Source organism: Paralichthys olivaceus, chromosome 7 (genome assembly GCF_024713975.1).
Source record: "Paralichthys olivaceus isolate ysfri-2021 chromosome 7, ASM2471397v2, whole genome shotgun sequence".
Lineage (NCBI taxonomy): Eukaryota > Metazoa > Chordata > Actinopteri > Pleuronectiformes > Paralichthyidae > Paralichthys > Paralichthys olivaceus.
This window is the reverse complement of record NC_091099.1, coordinates 5379069-5396939: the sequence shown is the minus strand read 5'-3', so window position 1 is coordinate 5396939 and position 17871 is coordinate 5379069. Positions and strand designations below refer to the sequence as shown.

General features: G+C 42.7%; 1 protein-coding gene across 4 annotated transcripts in view; it reads left to right on the top strand.

The window, feature by feature from the left end:
- Nucleotides 1-522: 522 nt before the first annotated feature.
- The window catches only part of abcc8 (ATP-binding cassette, sub-family C (CFTR/MRP), member 8), a 57271-nt gene continuing 39922 nt past the window's right edge, over nucleotides 523-17871 (top strand). Inside the window, exons 1-9 of one of the 4 annotated variants that reach the window (XM_069527819.1) lie at nucleotides 523-998; nucleotides 3452-3614; nucleotides 6457-6598; nucleotides 7606-7727; nucleotides 9484-9650; nucleotides 10706-10948; nucleotides 13596-13784; nucleotides 15340-15504; nucleotides 15609-15764. In XM_069527819.1, the coding sequence (XP_069383920.1) occupies nucleotides 978-998; nucleotides 3452-3614; nucleotides 6457-6598; nucleotides 7606-7727; nucleotides 9484-9650; nucleotides 10706-10948; nucleotides 13596-13784; nucleotides 15340-15504; nucleotides 15609-15764 (1368 nt within the window). In that variant the 5' untranslated portion in view covers nucleotides 523-977. The remainder of the gene's footprint in view (nucleotides 999-3451; nucleotides 3615-6456; nucleotides 6599-7605; nucleotides 7728-9483; nucleotides 9651-10705; nucleotides 10949-13595; nucleotides 13785-15339; nucleotides 15505-15608; nucleotides 15765-17871) is intronic. The other 3 variants (XM_069527821.1, XM_069527820.1, XM_069527822.1) reach the window with 3 other exon arrangements.

The following is a 17871-nucleotide window of genomic DNA, read 5'->3' as shown; positions in this document are numbered from 1 at the left end:
CACAATGTGGAAAAAAATCATTTTGAAACTCAGGACTTTATATCTATCTTTGACACGTTGTGGGAACTGTTGTGTGTCTCTATATCGTACGGTCTCAACCCTGCTATGTAAATTGCACTGGGTTAATACATGTTGTGGGTCGGCACCTTGCAAATAAAATGGAATTCAATATAAAATTTCTTGAAATGATATGTTCAGCATTTTTTTCCCCTTGTTTTGATGATTTGAAATGTTGATTAGATTTGAGTATAATAAAGAAGATTCTCTCCTGCTGCACCCCCCCACTGGTGGTTCTTATTCACCTTCTTCATCTGCTCTTCTTCATTGATTTATTCTAACCATGCATGAGCAGCTGTACCGATTTTTATAATTAAACGTCAAACGTCCACAGGGGGCAACAGTGCTCCTTGAATACCAAGCTGCTATGTGAACGAGGGATTCCGCGCTTTGTTCATGATTCTGCTTTTAACGAAACTAAATATTACAATCAGAGAACCTGCAGTGAGATCATATTTACAAAGTACGAGTTAATCATGGTAAATTCAGGTCTGAGGTAGAAGAGAGACACAGAACAGTGCATCATGCGATGCTGGTGCTTTGGGCATCATCGCACTTCGCTGTTATGTAACCGCTCAGTCAGCCTGTCTCGGCTCATGCATGTACGTGACTACTGTCCGCTGCTGTAACCCGCCGCTCCACGGTTCATGTGGGACACGAGAGGAGGCCTCGTCAGAACATCGACCTCCTTCTTTCTCCTTAACTTTACTCCACCATCTCCTCCCCTGTTCCTCCTCCTCCTCCTCCTCCTCGGTACCCGGGTTCAGCACCGTGGACAGCTCCTCGCGCTCTGATGGTCAGACTGGAGTTGGGCACAGAGGAGTCAGCTGCGCTCTGAGCGCGTGAGAGACGGTTCCAGTGGTTTTATCAGCCAAGCGACGGGTGTGACATTACTGATCAGAGTCTGAGGCTGAAGCACGATGATCTCACGATATAAACCGGTAAGTGCTGCTGCTGCTGCTGCTGCTGCTCGTCTCACCTGTTCACTCACTTCGATCCATACTTCCACTTGGAATAGTTCTGGCTGCGCTGCTCAGTTGCACCAGTGCATATATGCAGTGGCTGCAGATTAACGCTGTGTAAAGATGTTGTTAGTCACATTAGGTCATACTTACTCAATGAGTCCATATGTCATGGCCTCATGCATCATTGAGATTGTGAATTATTGGATGTGCTGGTGGGGAGGGAGAGCTGTTCCATTATGTGTTCACAGCTTTTTGTAAAAGAAGCTTTTTTTTTTTTTTACATCTGCAAAAAAACCACTAGTGAAAATAAGTCCTACAGAATAGATTCACATGGTCAAATAAAATAATATATGATTCATCATCAGTTTACTCCCGGTGACAAAAAAACATCACAGCTCCGCACACAGCTGTGTCTCCAAGGCTTCAGAGGACGTTACACTGACTTGCATTGACTTCCTGTAGACTTACTCTAACCTTAACTGTAGTAACATAAACCTAACCTAACATGAGGACTTCCTGTTTGTCTCCATAGGGAAGACAAGGCCCTATACTGTGAAAACAGATTCAGGTCCCCACACATAATTAATAACCTGAAACACACACACAGAGCTATTCAACAACAATTCACATCTTACCACTGACATTTACCAAGACCTCAGAAATTCATCTTAGCCTCATTCAGCTTTGGTCCCTGTGGTTCTGTCAGAGTCAGTTTTTATAAAGCATAACGAGGATGGAAGTGAGAGGGCTTCACGTGCTGTGATCGCTGCATCTCAGGAGTTGAAATGTAAGACAGCAGGAATATCTTCACTTTAAACTACACCCAGTCTGGATGGCTTCCCTTTCCCGTACAGTTCATTGCTTCCTCAAAATGCCATTTGACCTTCTGACCATACGAGCCAAATCTTGTCACAGTTGTGTTTGCAGAGAAAAGCCACTGCTGCACGTCTGCTCCCTCTCCATGACAAATAAGGCTCCCACTGGCTCCATGAGTAGTTTGCAAAAAGTTATGGCAGCATTCACACAAACAATCCAGCATTTTAATTGATATTTATTATGTTTTAATTGGTCTTTGTTTACTTGTGTCTAGTTAGTTTGCAGGACTATGTTACAACTCTTGGATGGATTTATATGAAACTTGTTGCTGTTATAATGTGATGGTCAGCGTGGCATGCATTACATTAACCCTAAATCATATTAAACACTAAGAAAAGGCTATAAATCTGACCCGGTTGTTACATGGATTATCAAAATCTGGTCCCGTGTGGGTCTTTGCTGATCCCTGAGCTGCCTGCGGCTGCAGCCTGATCCCTCCCTGCACATTCATCCGTCCCAGGAATGCATTAATATTTTATATCATTATTTTTCATGTGTGCAGCCTGGTTACCCACTTTCCATGCATTCTCTCCTTCTTGTTTTCTTGCTTAGATATGATACGAACCATAATGGGAATAAGTGACTAAAGGGTATTTCAGGGGGTTATGTAATTTCTGAAAGTCTGGTGTTCTGATTTAGATAAGAGCGCCTGCTCATGCCTCACATGTGCTTCTGTATGACGTTTGCACAGCTCTCTCAGGAGCTGTACCCCCCATCTCTCTCTCCCTCCCTCCCTCTCTCTCTTTCTCTCTCTTCCCTCTCTCTCTTCTCCCTCCCTCCCTCCCTCCCTCCCTCTCTCTCTCTTTTTTCTCTCTTGCTCTCTCTCTCTCTCTTCTCTCTCTCTCTTGCTATCTCTCTCTTCTCTCTCTCCCCCCCTCTCTCTCCATCAGTCACTCTCTCCTCCCGACCTCTCCCTCCTACCTTTAGAGGCTCTGCAGCTCAGTCCTCCAGCTCCCCTCCACGTTGTGCCCTCCTCTGCTCTCATCTTCCAAGGTCGACTTTGGGCTCTCATTTGCAAAGAGACAGGAATAGCAGGTGCACTGCAGAATGCCGCCGCTGCACTGACCGTGTGTGTGTGTGTGTGTGTGTGTGTGTGTGCGTGTGTTTGGATGCATTCCATTGGAGCTGTGCGGAGCTGTGTGCAGGAGAAGCTTCAATTTTAAAGGATGTCTGAGGACTGCGGGCAGAAGCGATACAGATGTCTCTCACCAGCATGGCTGAGAAAGCTGCTTAGACAGCCGGAGAGGGGAGGAAGCTGCTGCGGCTGCTGAGCTGGACTGTGACTGCCTCTGACCCTCTTCTCCCTCCCCCTCCTCTTCTCCTCTCTTCTGCTATTTTGAAGCTGGATTTGTGAGAGGAGCAGGAAGGAGGTCACTTTGGGAATTACCAGGATCTACAGAAGACGCCGTCAGTCTTCCCTTTGAAAAGACGAAATGCTCTGAGAGCCTCCCGTTTAAATCTCTCTGTCTCTCCTCTCTCTCTGGTCCTCCTCCTCCTTCCCTCCTGCTCCTCCTCCTCTTCTTCCTCCTCTTGCTCCGGCCGGTTCCCTGCAGAGTCCCGGTTCCACCATGTCCTTGGCATTTTGTGGGAACGAGAATAACTCGGTGGCTTACAACGTGGATGGGGGTGTCCTGAACAACGGCTGTTTCCTGGACGCGCTCAATGTGGTGCCACATGTCTTCCTCCTCTTCATCACCTTTCCCATCCTCTTCATCGGTGAGTGTCAGTGGGGGGTGAGATCCTTCAACCTCTTCACCCCACAACTCACACACAAACAGACACACTCACATTTGTCCTCAGACAAGGTGTCAACACAAGGATGTAAGACTTTGAAATGTTCCCTATCTGCCCTTGTCAGCTCCTTTTTTTTTTTTTTTTAACTTTTGCATGTGATGAATGAACTGTTACACAATATATTATGTCAAATAATACATTACACACTATTACACACTTGGATCGTTCCATCTTGGACATCATTCCCTGAGACAGGTAGGACATTTGGAGACATTTCTTATGCTGCCAGCATTATGTGATGAATTGTTTCTGTACAGAGGCAAACAGATGCCATCATGCCTGGATTAGGTTACACCTCCTCTGGTCCCCTTCCTGGCTGCTGGCCATTCCATTAGTGTCATCATCAGCGTGTAACAGATGAGTCGCTGTGAACCCGCCGCTGCCACGGTCACACACACGCTCTGGCTTCATCATGTGCTCTGTCATGTCAGTGTGTGTGTGTGTGTGTTATATGTGTGTCTGTTTGGAAGCACTTTAACACTCCATGTGTTGCCCCGGTGTTCCTGTGGTCTCAAGAACTCTCACAACTCATTTCTTCTTCTTAGTTACACGTTGAACTCCCAATGTCTTTGTGTTTATATTTGGATGCTTCTGTAATAAGACAGTCTGATCTTTTTCAGCGTCCAGAGTTATTTCTGTCACTGTATTGCATCAGTAGCTTTCAAAACTGCAGCGCCTGAGAACAGTGGCTGTGAACTGTTTGTCTTTGATCCTCCAAACAATGTTGACATCCATAAATGGTTTTCAATGTAATTATTAACTCTGCAAATCAAATTCTGCTAATTTATGCTAATTAGCAAAAGAAAAGAGGGACGACAAAACACAAAAAAGTAGGCGATGATTTTCAAAATATAATATACACGTTTTGAGTCACACCTCAGTTTCTCTTTTGTTCCCACTTTGATGACTTGAATGAGGGATCTCAAATCTCAGGGTTATTAGACATCTTCAGTTAATTGAACTATAGTCCTCTTACCCTAACCTCTGTAGGTGTGTTCACTCGATCATCACTGGGCCAAAATCGTCGCACATGCAGTTGGAAGACAATAAAATTGGTGTAATGTGTGATATGTACAAAATATACAACAACAATTCTAAAGAGCTCTTTCCTCCACCGAGGCTCAGCAGTGCCCTTAAATTCAATCAAGCTGCACCAAGTTGGACACGCTCACAGATATGGGTTCTCCCTGAATATGCCTGATTAATTTCATCAATATTCAATAATCTGTGAAAATGTAAAAAATGAAAAAGTGATTTAAGCCAACAATCAACTTAATGGATTCTTCTCTGACCGATGTATCATTCCACCAAGTTTCGTGATAATCCTTCCTGTTGTTTTTGCACAATCCTGCTTAAAAACCAACAAACAAACAAACATGGGTGAAAGCAAAGTAAATATTAGTGTTGTGATCTTCATGTGTTACAATCTTAATGTTGAATGGAAAATCAGTTTTCTTACATCAGCAAAGTAATGAGGTCAACAGGCTGCACCTGTCAGTGGGTTGAAGTTCCATCATCCTGTATCGTGATATGAGACTGTGGACGTTTGTATTGTGGTTTCAGAATCTGAAGTCACATCCCCAAACGTCACGAGCGTCCACCGTGAGAGGTAAACCCATAAACTGCAGTGATTCCTCTGGCTCAGCTGTTCTGCTTCCACTAACAACTTTGTCACCAAAGACAAACCTCAGGGGTGTGAAAGCTTTTCAGTTCACCACGAAGCACCTGACACATCCTGTTCAGTGAGCGTCCTGTTTAAATATGACATTCTGCACTCGCTCTGCCCTGCAGCTGCGTGATGCTTCAGCTCTTTGGAGTGCAGACCTCTGAGTGCACACATCGAGGGCAGTGAGAGGACTGTGGATATATGTACAACACCTTCATGAAACAGTCTGCATTACAGCAGCAGTCACAGATAAGGATTATTTCACCTTGGCCTTCTGCTGAATTTATTATTCGTATGATTATCTGCATCTGCCGCCAAAGAAATAAACCTATATACTTTATAATAGTGGAAGTTGCTATACACAATTTTATCAGATGGTTTTAGTCGTATAGTCCCCGAGCAGATGATGAATTTGCTTGTAAGTGTGAAAACAAGAAGAAGGAAGAGGCAGATAAACGAATCCGTGCAGTGGGTGTCTATGTGTGTATGATTTGCTGGCCTGCACCAACACCTCTGAGAAATGAACGTAGCTACGGTGCCAACAGCAGAGGAGTCATTATCACAGTTCACTCAGCAGAGATGAACGACAGCAGTGTCTCACATTAATGATGTAAATTGCACTTAGATGAGATTATTGTCATTTCCCTGTCTGACCTGAGACAGGGTGAAGCTGTGGCCAAAGTAAAGAGCTTAAATAACTGACTGAAGGGTCTGAGGCCAGCAGCCATGTATCCACTCTCATTGCTTTGTCTGCCAAGCATGAGGCAACGTTTCCTGAAATACAGCAAAGTTAGCTCTCAGGCAGGAAGACCTTTTACCCAGCCGATTCGTGTTCTTAGTTTTCCTGCCGCTATCATCCAGCCTTGCTCTGAGGATGAGAGCACTTGTCATGTACTGTAGCTCAGCATGTTCAAGGTTGCACAAGGAATAGAAAGCAGCGCATTAAGTCAAGGTTGTGCACAGTTTAATTTTTCATGCCACTCGCGTAGAAATTCTTGTGTGTTTCCAGTCTTTGTTTAGGTCGTCTGCATATCTGCAGGAGATTTCTTCTGTTTCTGGTTGATAGTCTAAATTTGAATTTCTTGTGTCCTGGTTGAGGTTGGGGCAGCCAGAGTTCCAAGGTCCACATCCACCACAGCACCTGGCTTCACTTTCCTGGTCACAACCTGCGCTGGCTCCTCACCTTCGTCCTGCTCTTCATCCTCGTCTGTGAGATTGCAGAGGGCATCGTCTCCGATGGGTACGTTTGATTTACTCGTGTAACGTTTTATCTTCGTCATGATTTCAGGTCAGGTGCATCTGGGAACTTCTGACGATGCTGGCGTAAAAAAATGATCCCCAAAGTTTGATTATTTACATTAAATTTCACTTTATAACACTTAACACTGAGATAATTGTATTTTGCATTTTGCACTCCATGGTTCATTGTTGTGGTTGTCCCTCGCTGTTCATTTTGATTGATTAATTTAATTGAGGTACTCCTTCAAATTGCGAGCTATAGTTAGCATTAGTTTTTTTATCTAGACAGCGGTTGAGTACGTGTTAATGGAACATATCTATTTTTTATTGGTATCAGAAATGTAGCAACACATAATTTGCTGTTTCTGTGGTTTCCAAAGTCACTGACACAGATGTTAATTATAGCTTCTTAGCATCTGTGTCAGCTGCAGCTTCATTTTGACATAAAAAGCGTCCACAGCTACACAAGCGCTAACCATTTAGCACTCGCCCCAATTAAACTCTGACGTAAGCAAAAGTAAACAAACAAACAAACAAACAAACAAACAAACAAAGCTGTGCCGGGATTATGCATTTATTAACGTGCTCATGAGTTTATTTTACTATTTGTTTTACTGAGTCAGATAGAATCCAACTCTGCCGTCTCCGTCTCTAAATCTGTTTGTCTCTGCCGGGGCCTCCATGCATCCTCTCAGGATTACTGTTTATTAGCAGTTCTGCAGTCTGGAGGCGGGTAACCACATTTGTGGGATTGCTGCTGAAGTGAAATGAAGAGCTCTCCATCTGCTCACCACTTCACTGATCTCTTTACACTGATTTCAGCGCTGTGCTGAAAATCCCTGGATGTTTGTTTAAGACTGATTGCATCGTATTTACGTGAACGTGTGTGTGTGTGTGTGTGTGTGGAACATTTCACACCCTGATGTCCCTGGTGGCCTCCTCGATCTATATGTGTCATTTTGTGCTTACTCTAATCCCTTTTCTCCTCGATCTGATATTCATTTGCAGATTCAGCCAATCGGCCCACCTTCACCTGTACATGCCTGCTGCTCTGGCCTTCATGGCCGGCATCACTTCTATTATCTACTATCATAACATCGAGACCTCCAACTTTCCAAAACTACTACTAGGTAACATATTCTTAAATTCAGTTTGTTAATTGATCCTCCACATGTTTTTTTTTTATTGACTGAACATAATCTTGCTCCGTCAGTGTTGTTCTTTGTGTAGCTCTGCTGTAAACACCTAACGTTTGATGAGGTCATGTGAAAACATCACTGAATGATGATCAGGGCTTGTAAATCCAGGATTAACCAAACAGTCTAATTGAAAACCGACCTTTGTCAACAGCCACTGATTCAGATTGCACGAGCTCTTCGGGATGACATAATTATAATTCAGACGGCCACAGCCGGTTCAACCATTTGCAGATGAATGGCTCATTACCTTTGGATTTCAAAATGACTGAGTGCAATATCATTTGTGTGATTGTACCGCACTGGGTTGATATTAATTGTCATTTTCATTAACAAAATGAGTTTTACCTGAAAGATTTACACAGTTCTTGACGTTAATGGTTCGGAATAGTTCTTGCTCACAGTTATATTCATTACAATCTGTTCTGGCCTGTGAGAGTTGATACAATATATAACGAAATATCCCTGTGGCCATGATGCAAGAGAACAAACACTGTTCAACCCTCATCTCATCCATTTATGTGGAAATGCATGTGTGAACTTAATTTCACATCAGTATTCACCCTTCACCTTTGTGCATCAGCATCTATCACATGACACACATGTCTGCTCTTGTAATGAAAATCCTGCTGCTGCTCTGTGACTGTTCAGTTTTACTTTCCTCTTCACACATCATTACCGCTTCTGTGTTCAGCTCTGAACGATTTACGCTCACCTCACACTTGCCGAGCCGCCCTCGGCTTTAGGTCTCCATGTCACAGTCGGTCTCCTGAGGAGACGTGACGGAGCGATGCTGGGTTCACCGTTGCATGAAGAGAAATTATTCTTCAAAATAGAAAAGAGTCTGGTGACACCATTGTCCCTGTATAGATGTTCTTCATTACGAACAATTCAACACTTTAAATGAATCTGCAGCAGAATCTGAGATAATGATCTGGTTTCCCTGCAGTGTAATTATTCCCCAACAACACTCATCTTTTATTGTTGTTCACTCCAGTCAACCTGCAGGACGGACATAATGTGAATCCTTGTGGAGGGGAGGCAATTGATTTATCTGCTGTTCACTGGATTAAAGGTGTTGACAGATAGACACATGCAGTTGACATCTGAAGAGAGGAACAGGGTGAAAAAGAGAGAAAGACAAATAAGTGAAAGAGGAGGGAGCTTGCAGTAACTCCCGCTCACACCTAATATGTCTGTAACGATTCACTTCATTCTTACACAACAGATGGTTTAACTGAGGGCGATGCCAGAAGATTCACCTCTGACCCACGGCTGTGGTGCTTGGATATTGCACAAAGCTTGATTCAGACAAAGATTCAAAACATTTTTAATAAACTCAAGAAAAATATACATACACATTTTATGTTATATCAGCACTCGTCTTCATTCATATGAAAGAAATATAAAATAATATCAGTGCATATTCATTAAAACAAAATAATGAAATGGTCAAATCAACAAACAAAACAAATGTGTATATACCAAATAAAAGAGACATAATCTAAACCTTAGAATGGGACCAGAACTCGAGGCTGTAGAGGAACATTCATTTCTCTTTTTTATCTTCTCCAAACTCTTTTCTGTCCCACTGCTCTTTTCACACTTGTAGGAATAGTTGTTTTTGCTTTGGTGACATCCATGAAATTTCAAATTCAGCTCTAATATAATCTGCCCCCCCCCCCCCCAGCCCTGCTGATCTACTGGGTGCTGGCCTTCATCATGAAGACCATCAAGTTTGCCAAATACACTGAGCATGGCATCGGCCCCAGGCAGCTACGCTACTGCATCACCGGTCTGCTGGTGCTGCTTTATGGACTACTACTATCTGTGGAGATCAATGTCATCCTGGGCAGGGTGAGTGTGTGTGTGTGTGTGTGTGTGTGTGTGTGTGTGTGTGTGTGTTACATTTGTGCAGGGCTTAGTTTGACCTTCGTCCAATCCGCTTACATGGAGGAGGCATGATTTATGTCCTATAGAACGCTAACATACTCATCAGGACAATGCTAACGTTTTAATTTCCAGCAAGTATAATGTTGACCATGTTTAGTATCTTAGCATATTGTGTTAGCATGCTAACTCCTGCAGAGTAGCACTGGACATTAGCCAAAGACAAGGCTCTTTGGAATTCTTATTTTTATTAATTTAAAAGAAAAACTGCAGGAATTTTGTTATGAACCAAAGTGAAATGTTGATCTGATGATGCTGTGAGATGAAATGTCAATGTTACGAAGGACACTTGAACATCTGCAGGAAATGTCTTAGTCATCCATTCAAACCAATGTCAAAGTAAAAATAACAGATTATTACAAGAAGGTGACGACCGGATCTTTTCAGCTTTCTGAAAAATGAAAAGCCTCTGGCTGCCACCTGGCTTCTACATGGTTCAAAGAAATTTGACCAATGACAAAAAACCTCGTTCCTTATGTTTCCAGTTGTATTTCACTGTGGAAAAACCGATCATGGTCATTTCTTCAGATGATTCTGTCTTTCACATCACCAGTCGTCAAACTGGTTCACTCTTTTGTCACCTTTTTCCATTGAACATTTGATGGTGTTTGTCTCCGTTAGTGGATCTGAGTCCCCTGAGTGAACAGCAGAGAAAATGATTCTTATGTTACAGTACATTTTATCATAGGAACTATCATATAAAATTATTAATCTACTAATTAATAATTAGTCCCACAAATAAAAGTGTGTTCAGCTGTTGTATTCATTATGTTGCTGCTCTCACATACAGCACAAAGAAAATTATAACTGCCTATATATCTCCATACATGTAGTCACGGATGAGTAAACGTCTCAGCTGTGTGTTTTTATATTCACTCTTGGTTTTCAGGTCACTGCAGAAAACACAGCGGGTGTATTGGAAAATCAAACCTGTCCTCCTCTACTTTTCTTTCCCATCGCAGCGCTACATGTGTTTTGCCGACCCCACAGAGGTGAAGCCCCCCGAGGACCTTCAGGACCTGGGCGTTCGGTTCCTCCAGCCCTTCGTTAACCTGCTGTCCAAAGCCACTTACTGGTGGATGAACACTTTCATTACCTCCGCCCACAGACGACCCATTGACCTCAAGGTCATCGGCAAACTCCCCATCGCCATGAGAGCCCTCACGAACTATATAAAGCTACGCGCGGCCTTTGAGGACCAGAAGGTCAGTGCACTGCTTCACCGTCGGATATTTAATTTGCAATTTCTATCTTGTGCTGGAAAAATGCATCAAAACCTACAACTCACATGAAACATTAATTAAGGCAACATGAGGTGAAGCGTTTTATGAGTAAATATTACATGAAGCTGCTGTGCTACTTTCCACCACGTGCACTGGCACAGGGGTGTGTGGGCTCGTGCATATAATAACTGAAATGTGTGGATTTTTTCCAGATCACGTGGGAAAAGCCTCAAGTGTAAATTCTCATTTCACTGCACTCCATGGGAAAAAAAATCGAAAACATTATTTCTGCTTTGTGTGACTGATGCTGAATAAATAATCGAGACGTTTTTGGGCGCTGGTGCACATGGTGACGCAAAGTAACAGAGGAAATCTGCAAAAAAAATTGAGCAATAGTAACCAGCTGTTTTTCCCATTAAGTCTCAGTCAGACGCAAAATATTGAACCGTTTTGTCCAAAAACACCAGAACAAAATGCATCTTAAAGGTTTGATGTTATTTAGAGCAAACTGCTACTGTCTTTTTCTGAATGTAGTGATTATCATCGATAGATTAACTTTCACAGACACAAATAAGGTTTAAAGTTTTTAAGTATGAGCTCAGTGTGCAGCTTGTTTTTTTTGTACAGCTGTTGACCTCTGTCCTGTGAAGACGCAGCTCTGGCTGGACATGGAACATTAAACTGTATCAGACGTCACAGAGATGATGAGTCAAAATACAGTGTAAACACTGAAATGTCACACTGCCTGTAGTTATATAAACATGTAAACATGCTAAGACTCTCTAGAAATCCTCTAATCAATTTGTTTAGTGAGGAGAACGTACAGAAATAGAAACGCACTCGGTTAGAGTCTCAGATCCAACGGTCCCCATATGAAACCACATTTTAAATTCACTAGATCTCCTAAACTTGTCTGATTTTCTTTTTCCATCAAGATCCAGAAAAATTATCTGAGAAATTGTTGAAAAAAATTAAATTAAATTTAAAGAAAAATGATTAAAAAATCCTGGATCCCTATTCACATTGAGATTGAATCAAGTTTAGTGATGAACCGCTCTGCACTTTTGAGTTGAAAGTGTAAAATGAAATAAAAATCTTCCATTTATCACGATAATGTAATCTGTGTGGTAAAGAATTGAACCAGCCGATGAAATCGAGTTTTGGTCCCTTACGATTTGAGATCAGCCTGAGGCCGTCTTCGAATCTGAGGATATTTCCTCGTCATGCTTCCGCTTGATCTCCCGAGCACGTGTCAGGGGTCCGAGGTGAAGGGCCTTCTCTGCAGGGTCGCCGTTTTCCAGTGTTTGGAAGGTCACGCAGATTCGTCATCGGTGCGTGTGCGTCCGGTGTGAACAAAAACCCCACTTCCTTCCGGCAGAAGCGAAGGGATGAGAGAGATTTACAGATCCCACTGGAGAGGTGGGGGTGGGGCACTTAGAAGAGGGCCTGGAGGCGCCGGGTCAGTCCCATTCTACTGTGAACGAGGCGACATCCCGACCCCTGTGGGGGAGAAAGCACTGCACTTCATGGGAAGCTGGTTTCACTCCGTGTGTGTGAGAATGAAACATGAAACATCGTCCTTCCCTTTTGTTTGAACCCACTGCTAGGTAGAAAGAAAGGACACGTGTTTCTGTGTATTTATATGTGTGTGTGTGTGTGTGTGTGTGTGTGTGTGAGAGTGACGTGCACGGTTGTTATTTGAAGCCTGAGGTTCTTCACAAACTTCTATAGACAGGGATACATGATAATGGACACATCTGTTCTCACAGTTCTGAGATTGACTTATTGGTGCACACACACACGCACACACACACACACACATACACACACACACACACACACACACACGGTGCAGTGTTCTGGGAGTGTTTACTGCACTGTGACAGTCCAGATGTTTCCCTCTGATCATTGCTTATGGACTCACTGAACCGAGCTGTTGTGTTGTTTGTGTAGTTTTTATATTTTATCAATGAATATTAGTCGACAGCTCCTCCGGTCTGTCCTGGAAATCTATTTAAGTCTCAGAGTGATTGTTAATGTCTTAAGATCCTCTGACGCCTCTTAGCTTCCTTCTTACTGTCATGGCTCACCAGCATCATTAGTTACTGACTGGAGCTTCACTGTGAAACTCACCATCACTCATCATATCCCTCGATGCAGCAGCAGCAGCAGAGGAGAGGATGGAAAGAGCTTGACCTCATTTTGCTCGTTTCTGTTGCGGTGGTGGAAAGAGTCTGAAGCTAACGGTGTCGATTCAGCTTTTATGTTCAACCAATTACCTCTCCTTGTTCCGTTCGCAGGCTTGTGTCGTCTAACCCAGTTTCTTCCTTTTCTTTTGTTGTGCTGCCAGTTCTGCTCCACAGAGAAGATAACTGAGCAATGTTATGAATCAACTCTGCGGAAAAGGAACCATCCAATTTACTTTTATCCTCCACAGGAGCTTTCTTCATACACCTATCGAACAGTGTGAATTTGTAATTTATATTTTAAATTAGACAACCTTGTTATTCAGTCTCTGCAGATTAGCTGAATTCAATAAATGACATTTAGCCGCTCACCTCTGCTCAACGTATTCGCTCTGCTGATATTTCTTTCTACCTCTGCTCCTCTTCTTTTAATTATTCCCCAGAGGCCTCAGGGCATAGCACCCCAGGGACCAAAGTGGATCTGGCAGGCCTTGAGAAAAGCGTTCGGCAGACCGCTCATCCTCAGCATCACGTTCCGTTTCATGGCCGACCTGCTGGGCTTCGCCGGCCCGCTCTGCATCTCTGGCATCGTCCACCACATCAGCAAGGACAACCGCACCATCCAGCAGCCGGTGAGGGGGACGACCACACCGCATCACAGCAGGATGACATGACACACAAGACATCACGGCGGATTAATTTGTTTTTGGCTTTTAAAAAAAAAAAAATATATATATATATATGTATGTATGTATACCCAAAGCACATAGTTTATTGCTAGTGTGAGTGGGAGATTGTTTATAGATTCAAAATCATCTCGTCCCATTCGTCCATTAGTTTATCTCTACATTCTGTCGTGACATGATTTTGTTTTGTTTTTTTCTATAAGGTTTTTGCATTTTTCCACATTTTCACTGATTTCTCAGACATGAAACAGAAAACAGACAGAAGTCTGAGAGACTGATTTTTATCAGTGTATGAAATTTGATAAAATTCTGGATCTACTGAATTTGTGTTGAGTGCCATCCTAATTGTATAACATGAATTTTTTAATATTTTGGTTTCAATATTTATTTTCAAATCATAATTATATTCAAATAATAATTATCATATTCATTTATTCTTTAAAGAAGTGACAGAAATACTTTGACACAATATATCCTGACTCCATCGTTGTGAATGGATTTCAACTATAGAAATCAGATTAGAGAGTCTCATCTATCATTGTGGTGGTTGTTGTTGGAATTACCAGTTTTTAAATTGCATTTCTTGAATGTTGTTTGTGAGCCACTGACCTTTATGTGCAGGACACATGTAACATGTAGAGTGAACCAATAAGAACCTCACACAGGACTTGAGTTGACATGAGTTTAGTCCTCACATGTCACAAGACAATTTCTCAAAGAAAATATATCGGCAGAAAATAAGAATTGAGAAACAGAATAAAACTGCCTGAGCGGACAAACGTTGTCACATGGCTTCCTCCTGACTCTCAAATGTCACACTTGATACGTTTATGATGCCCCGTCTCTCCTGTACATCTGCCCTGAGGGTGAACTAATTTAAGCCTCGTAAAATATTTATGAGACAGTGCCACATCAGACGGTCACTTAGGCAGGCATCTCTTCTGAGAGAGCAACTCTGTGAGACTTGTTTGTTTGAAAGAAACATTCATGTCGTCCAGTGGAACATCAACTGATAAAAAAAGACGGTAACTCAGAGCGATTGTTCTCGACATTGTTTCAGTTTGGAGTGAATACTGAAAATAGGTGTTTTTGTAAAATAGCAGTAAATCAAGTCTGTGGCAGGATGTTTCTGTGTTTACAGAGAGTGAGAGATATATTGTCGGATTAGGATGAAGTGAGGTTCCTGCTGCAGAATGAATTCATCTTTGAGGGGGATGGTGTGTCTGTCACCGTAGCTGAACCACATTCTTCTTTGGTTTCCATCTCACACTCCTCATATCAGCTGCATCACACACCCTATGGCAGCCTCTGGTATCATGTAAATTAAACATGAAAAAATTGATGCAGGAGCCGATTTGAGTTGAGAATTATTCATTGACAGAAGTCGATTCCAGTCATGCTGAGCTCAGTCTGCGTGACCTTGATGAGGCTCCTGACTAACAATGATAAACCGGTCGATATTTCCCTCCGTGTCCCTCTGCCCACCTGTGTGTGCTTCCAGATGAAGTTGCTCGGTATCTATTTCATTTCATCCAAGGAGTTTCTGGAAAATGCGTACGTGCTGGCTGTGCTGCTCTTCTTCGCTCTGCTCCTGCAGAGGACGTTCCTCCAGGCCTCCTACTACGTGGCCATTGAAACAGGCATCAACCTGCGTGGAGCCATACAGGTACGATCTCCAACTGACACATGACTTTCAGCCACAAGCTCATGAGGTTGTTATGGTTCTACTTTGTGTTCACATGGATCCCGATGTGTCTGTTCTCTCCCCAGACAAAAATATACAACAAGATCATGCGTCTGTGTACGTCCAACATGTCTATGGGCGAGCTAACTGTCGCTCAGATCTGCAACCTGGTTGCCATAGATACCAACCAGCTCATGTGGTTCTTCTTCCTCTGTCCAAACCTGTGGGCCATGCCGGTGCAGGTAAGAGAGGTTCATTTGAATTGTCCTGATCCCTACGTCTGTGTTCGCATCTATGGTTTGGTGTTGGATTTCTCTCACCGATTAAACAACGGCAAAACTATCGAATGACTTTCATACACGAGACTGATGTTTATTCTCATGTTTACTAAACAGTAGAAGGGCGGTCAAAGTTTGCCTACCTCCGACTCCGAAATATGATGAGACCTTCCTTCCTCGTGCTTCACCCCTCTACAAAATTTAATGGAGATCTATTTGCTGAGAGACAAACAAATAAACAAACGGCAATGAAAACACTAGAACGTTGTCCAGTAGAGTGTATCCCTCCGCCAAGGCCCAACAACCCCCTTAAATTCAATCAAGCTGCATGACATTACACACACTCATATACACATCCATTAATTATTCCCTCGGAAATTCGTGAAAATGTAAGTTCTTCTTTGGGCCATGTCCCATCGGAACCTTCCATCGAGTTTCATGGAAATTGATTGAGTAGTTTTTACGTAATCTCGCTGACAAACAAACAGACTCTGGTGAAAACTTAACCACTGAGGTAATAACCAGCATTTGCGCTTAAACCAAATCAAACTGTGACCCCAGAATAAACCATCGGTACAGATCTCTTACTTGTTGATTGTCTCTGTAATGGTCGTAGCTGCGATTCACAGTTTACATTGTGTTACAGTTCATTATGTTGTATTATTTTGTGTTATGAGCAGGGGCTGCCTCTTTGCCATTTTGCTGCTCCTCTGTTATTGGATTGCCTTTTTTATTGCATTGTATGTTTTTGCAGTGATTTCTTCTCATTGAGGTTGTGTTTGTCTTTTCCCGTTAGACGTAAAGACGTGAAGGCAGAAAACAGAGTCGGGTGTTACAGCCCCTGTGGGATTTAGATTAGATTTACTGCAAATGTGTGCAGTCGATTGTCAGCCCGTGACATTTGTGTGTTGAAGTGTCCTATAGATGGATAATATAATTCATGATATCCACAACAATTAGTTTCTTCATGGAAATTTAGTGTGAGGGGAAATCTGCAACCTTTCGATGTGTGACTTAAAGAAAACAGTCAATCCAGCAGCTTTTTTCTGCATGTCTGCTCCACTCTCTCCTGTTTCACTGCTGTCCTGTCATTAGATTTCTTTTTTAAAAAAGGACAGAGACAATTTGAAACACAAGCATGAAGAAAAACAACATACATGATGTTTTTGAACACAAAGTTACTCATGAGTTGACAGCATTTTGTTGATATTTCAGTTTCCCTGAAGTATTATTTCTTTCCTGTATTTTCAGTGGTATAATTTCAGCCGACAGTTTTAAGGCATAAAAACTTCCAACAGTGCTTCAGCATTTTGATGATACGACACAACGTTTTGACAGGCTACAGGAAATCCAACGCCAAATAGCTTTATCTAAATTTATGGATAAAGAGAACGGAGGACACAGCAGGTCAGATCCCCTGCTGCGTTAGATCCTTCAGGCTGCAATAGCGTGCCGGCTCCTCTGAGGGCTGAGCCGTATTAGTATTCTCCGTCTGTCTGAGAGTGACAGAAACTGTGTGGGATCTGGTGGCGCTGTAACTGCACATTGCACATTTAGTCACACCTCAGAGGCGGCTGTGCTGTAAAAAGGTGCCTCTTTTAATACAGATATTACAAAGACAAGTAAATCTTATCCTGCTGTTGTTTCACCCATCACACACCTCGTCCCCGGTGGCTCCCATTATCTGGTGACGGACGAAGGAGAAGGCGGGAAATGTCACATCCATCTCCATCTGCTTCTGAGTGTCCTGTGGATTTCTGAAGCTGGCATTTGTTCAGTGTGTTGCCAAAGATGGTGGGTGGCTGGAAATGGGCCAAGGACGGATGTAAACATGACTCATGCCTGTAGTGAGCTGGTGGAGAGAGAGATACTGAACGACCCTGAGCAGTGGTAGATGAAGAGAGCTCCATTTTCAATATAAATAAAGAGAATAAATATTTCAGCTTGATCGTTCTTAATTTATCATGGAATTACTGAGCAGTGATGGATTAAAGAGTTGTGTCTGTGAAGCCCAGACGTGTGAAGAAATATGCTGCTTTGTTTGCAAGCATGTGCGTATGAATAAAATGTC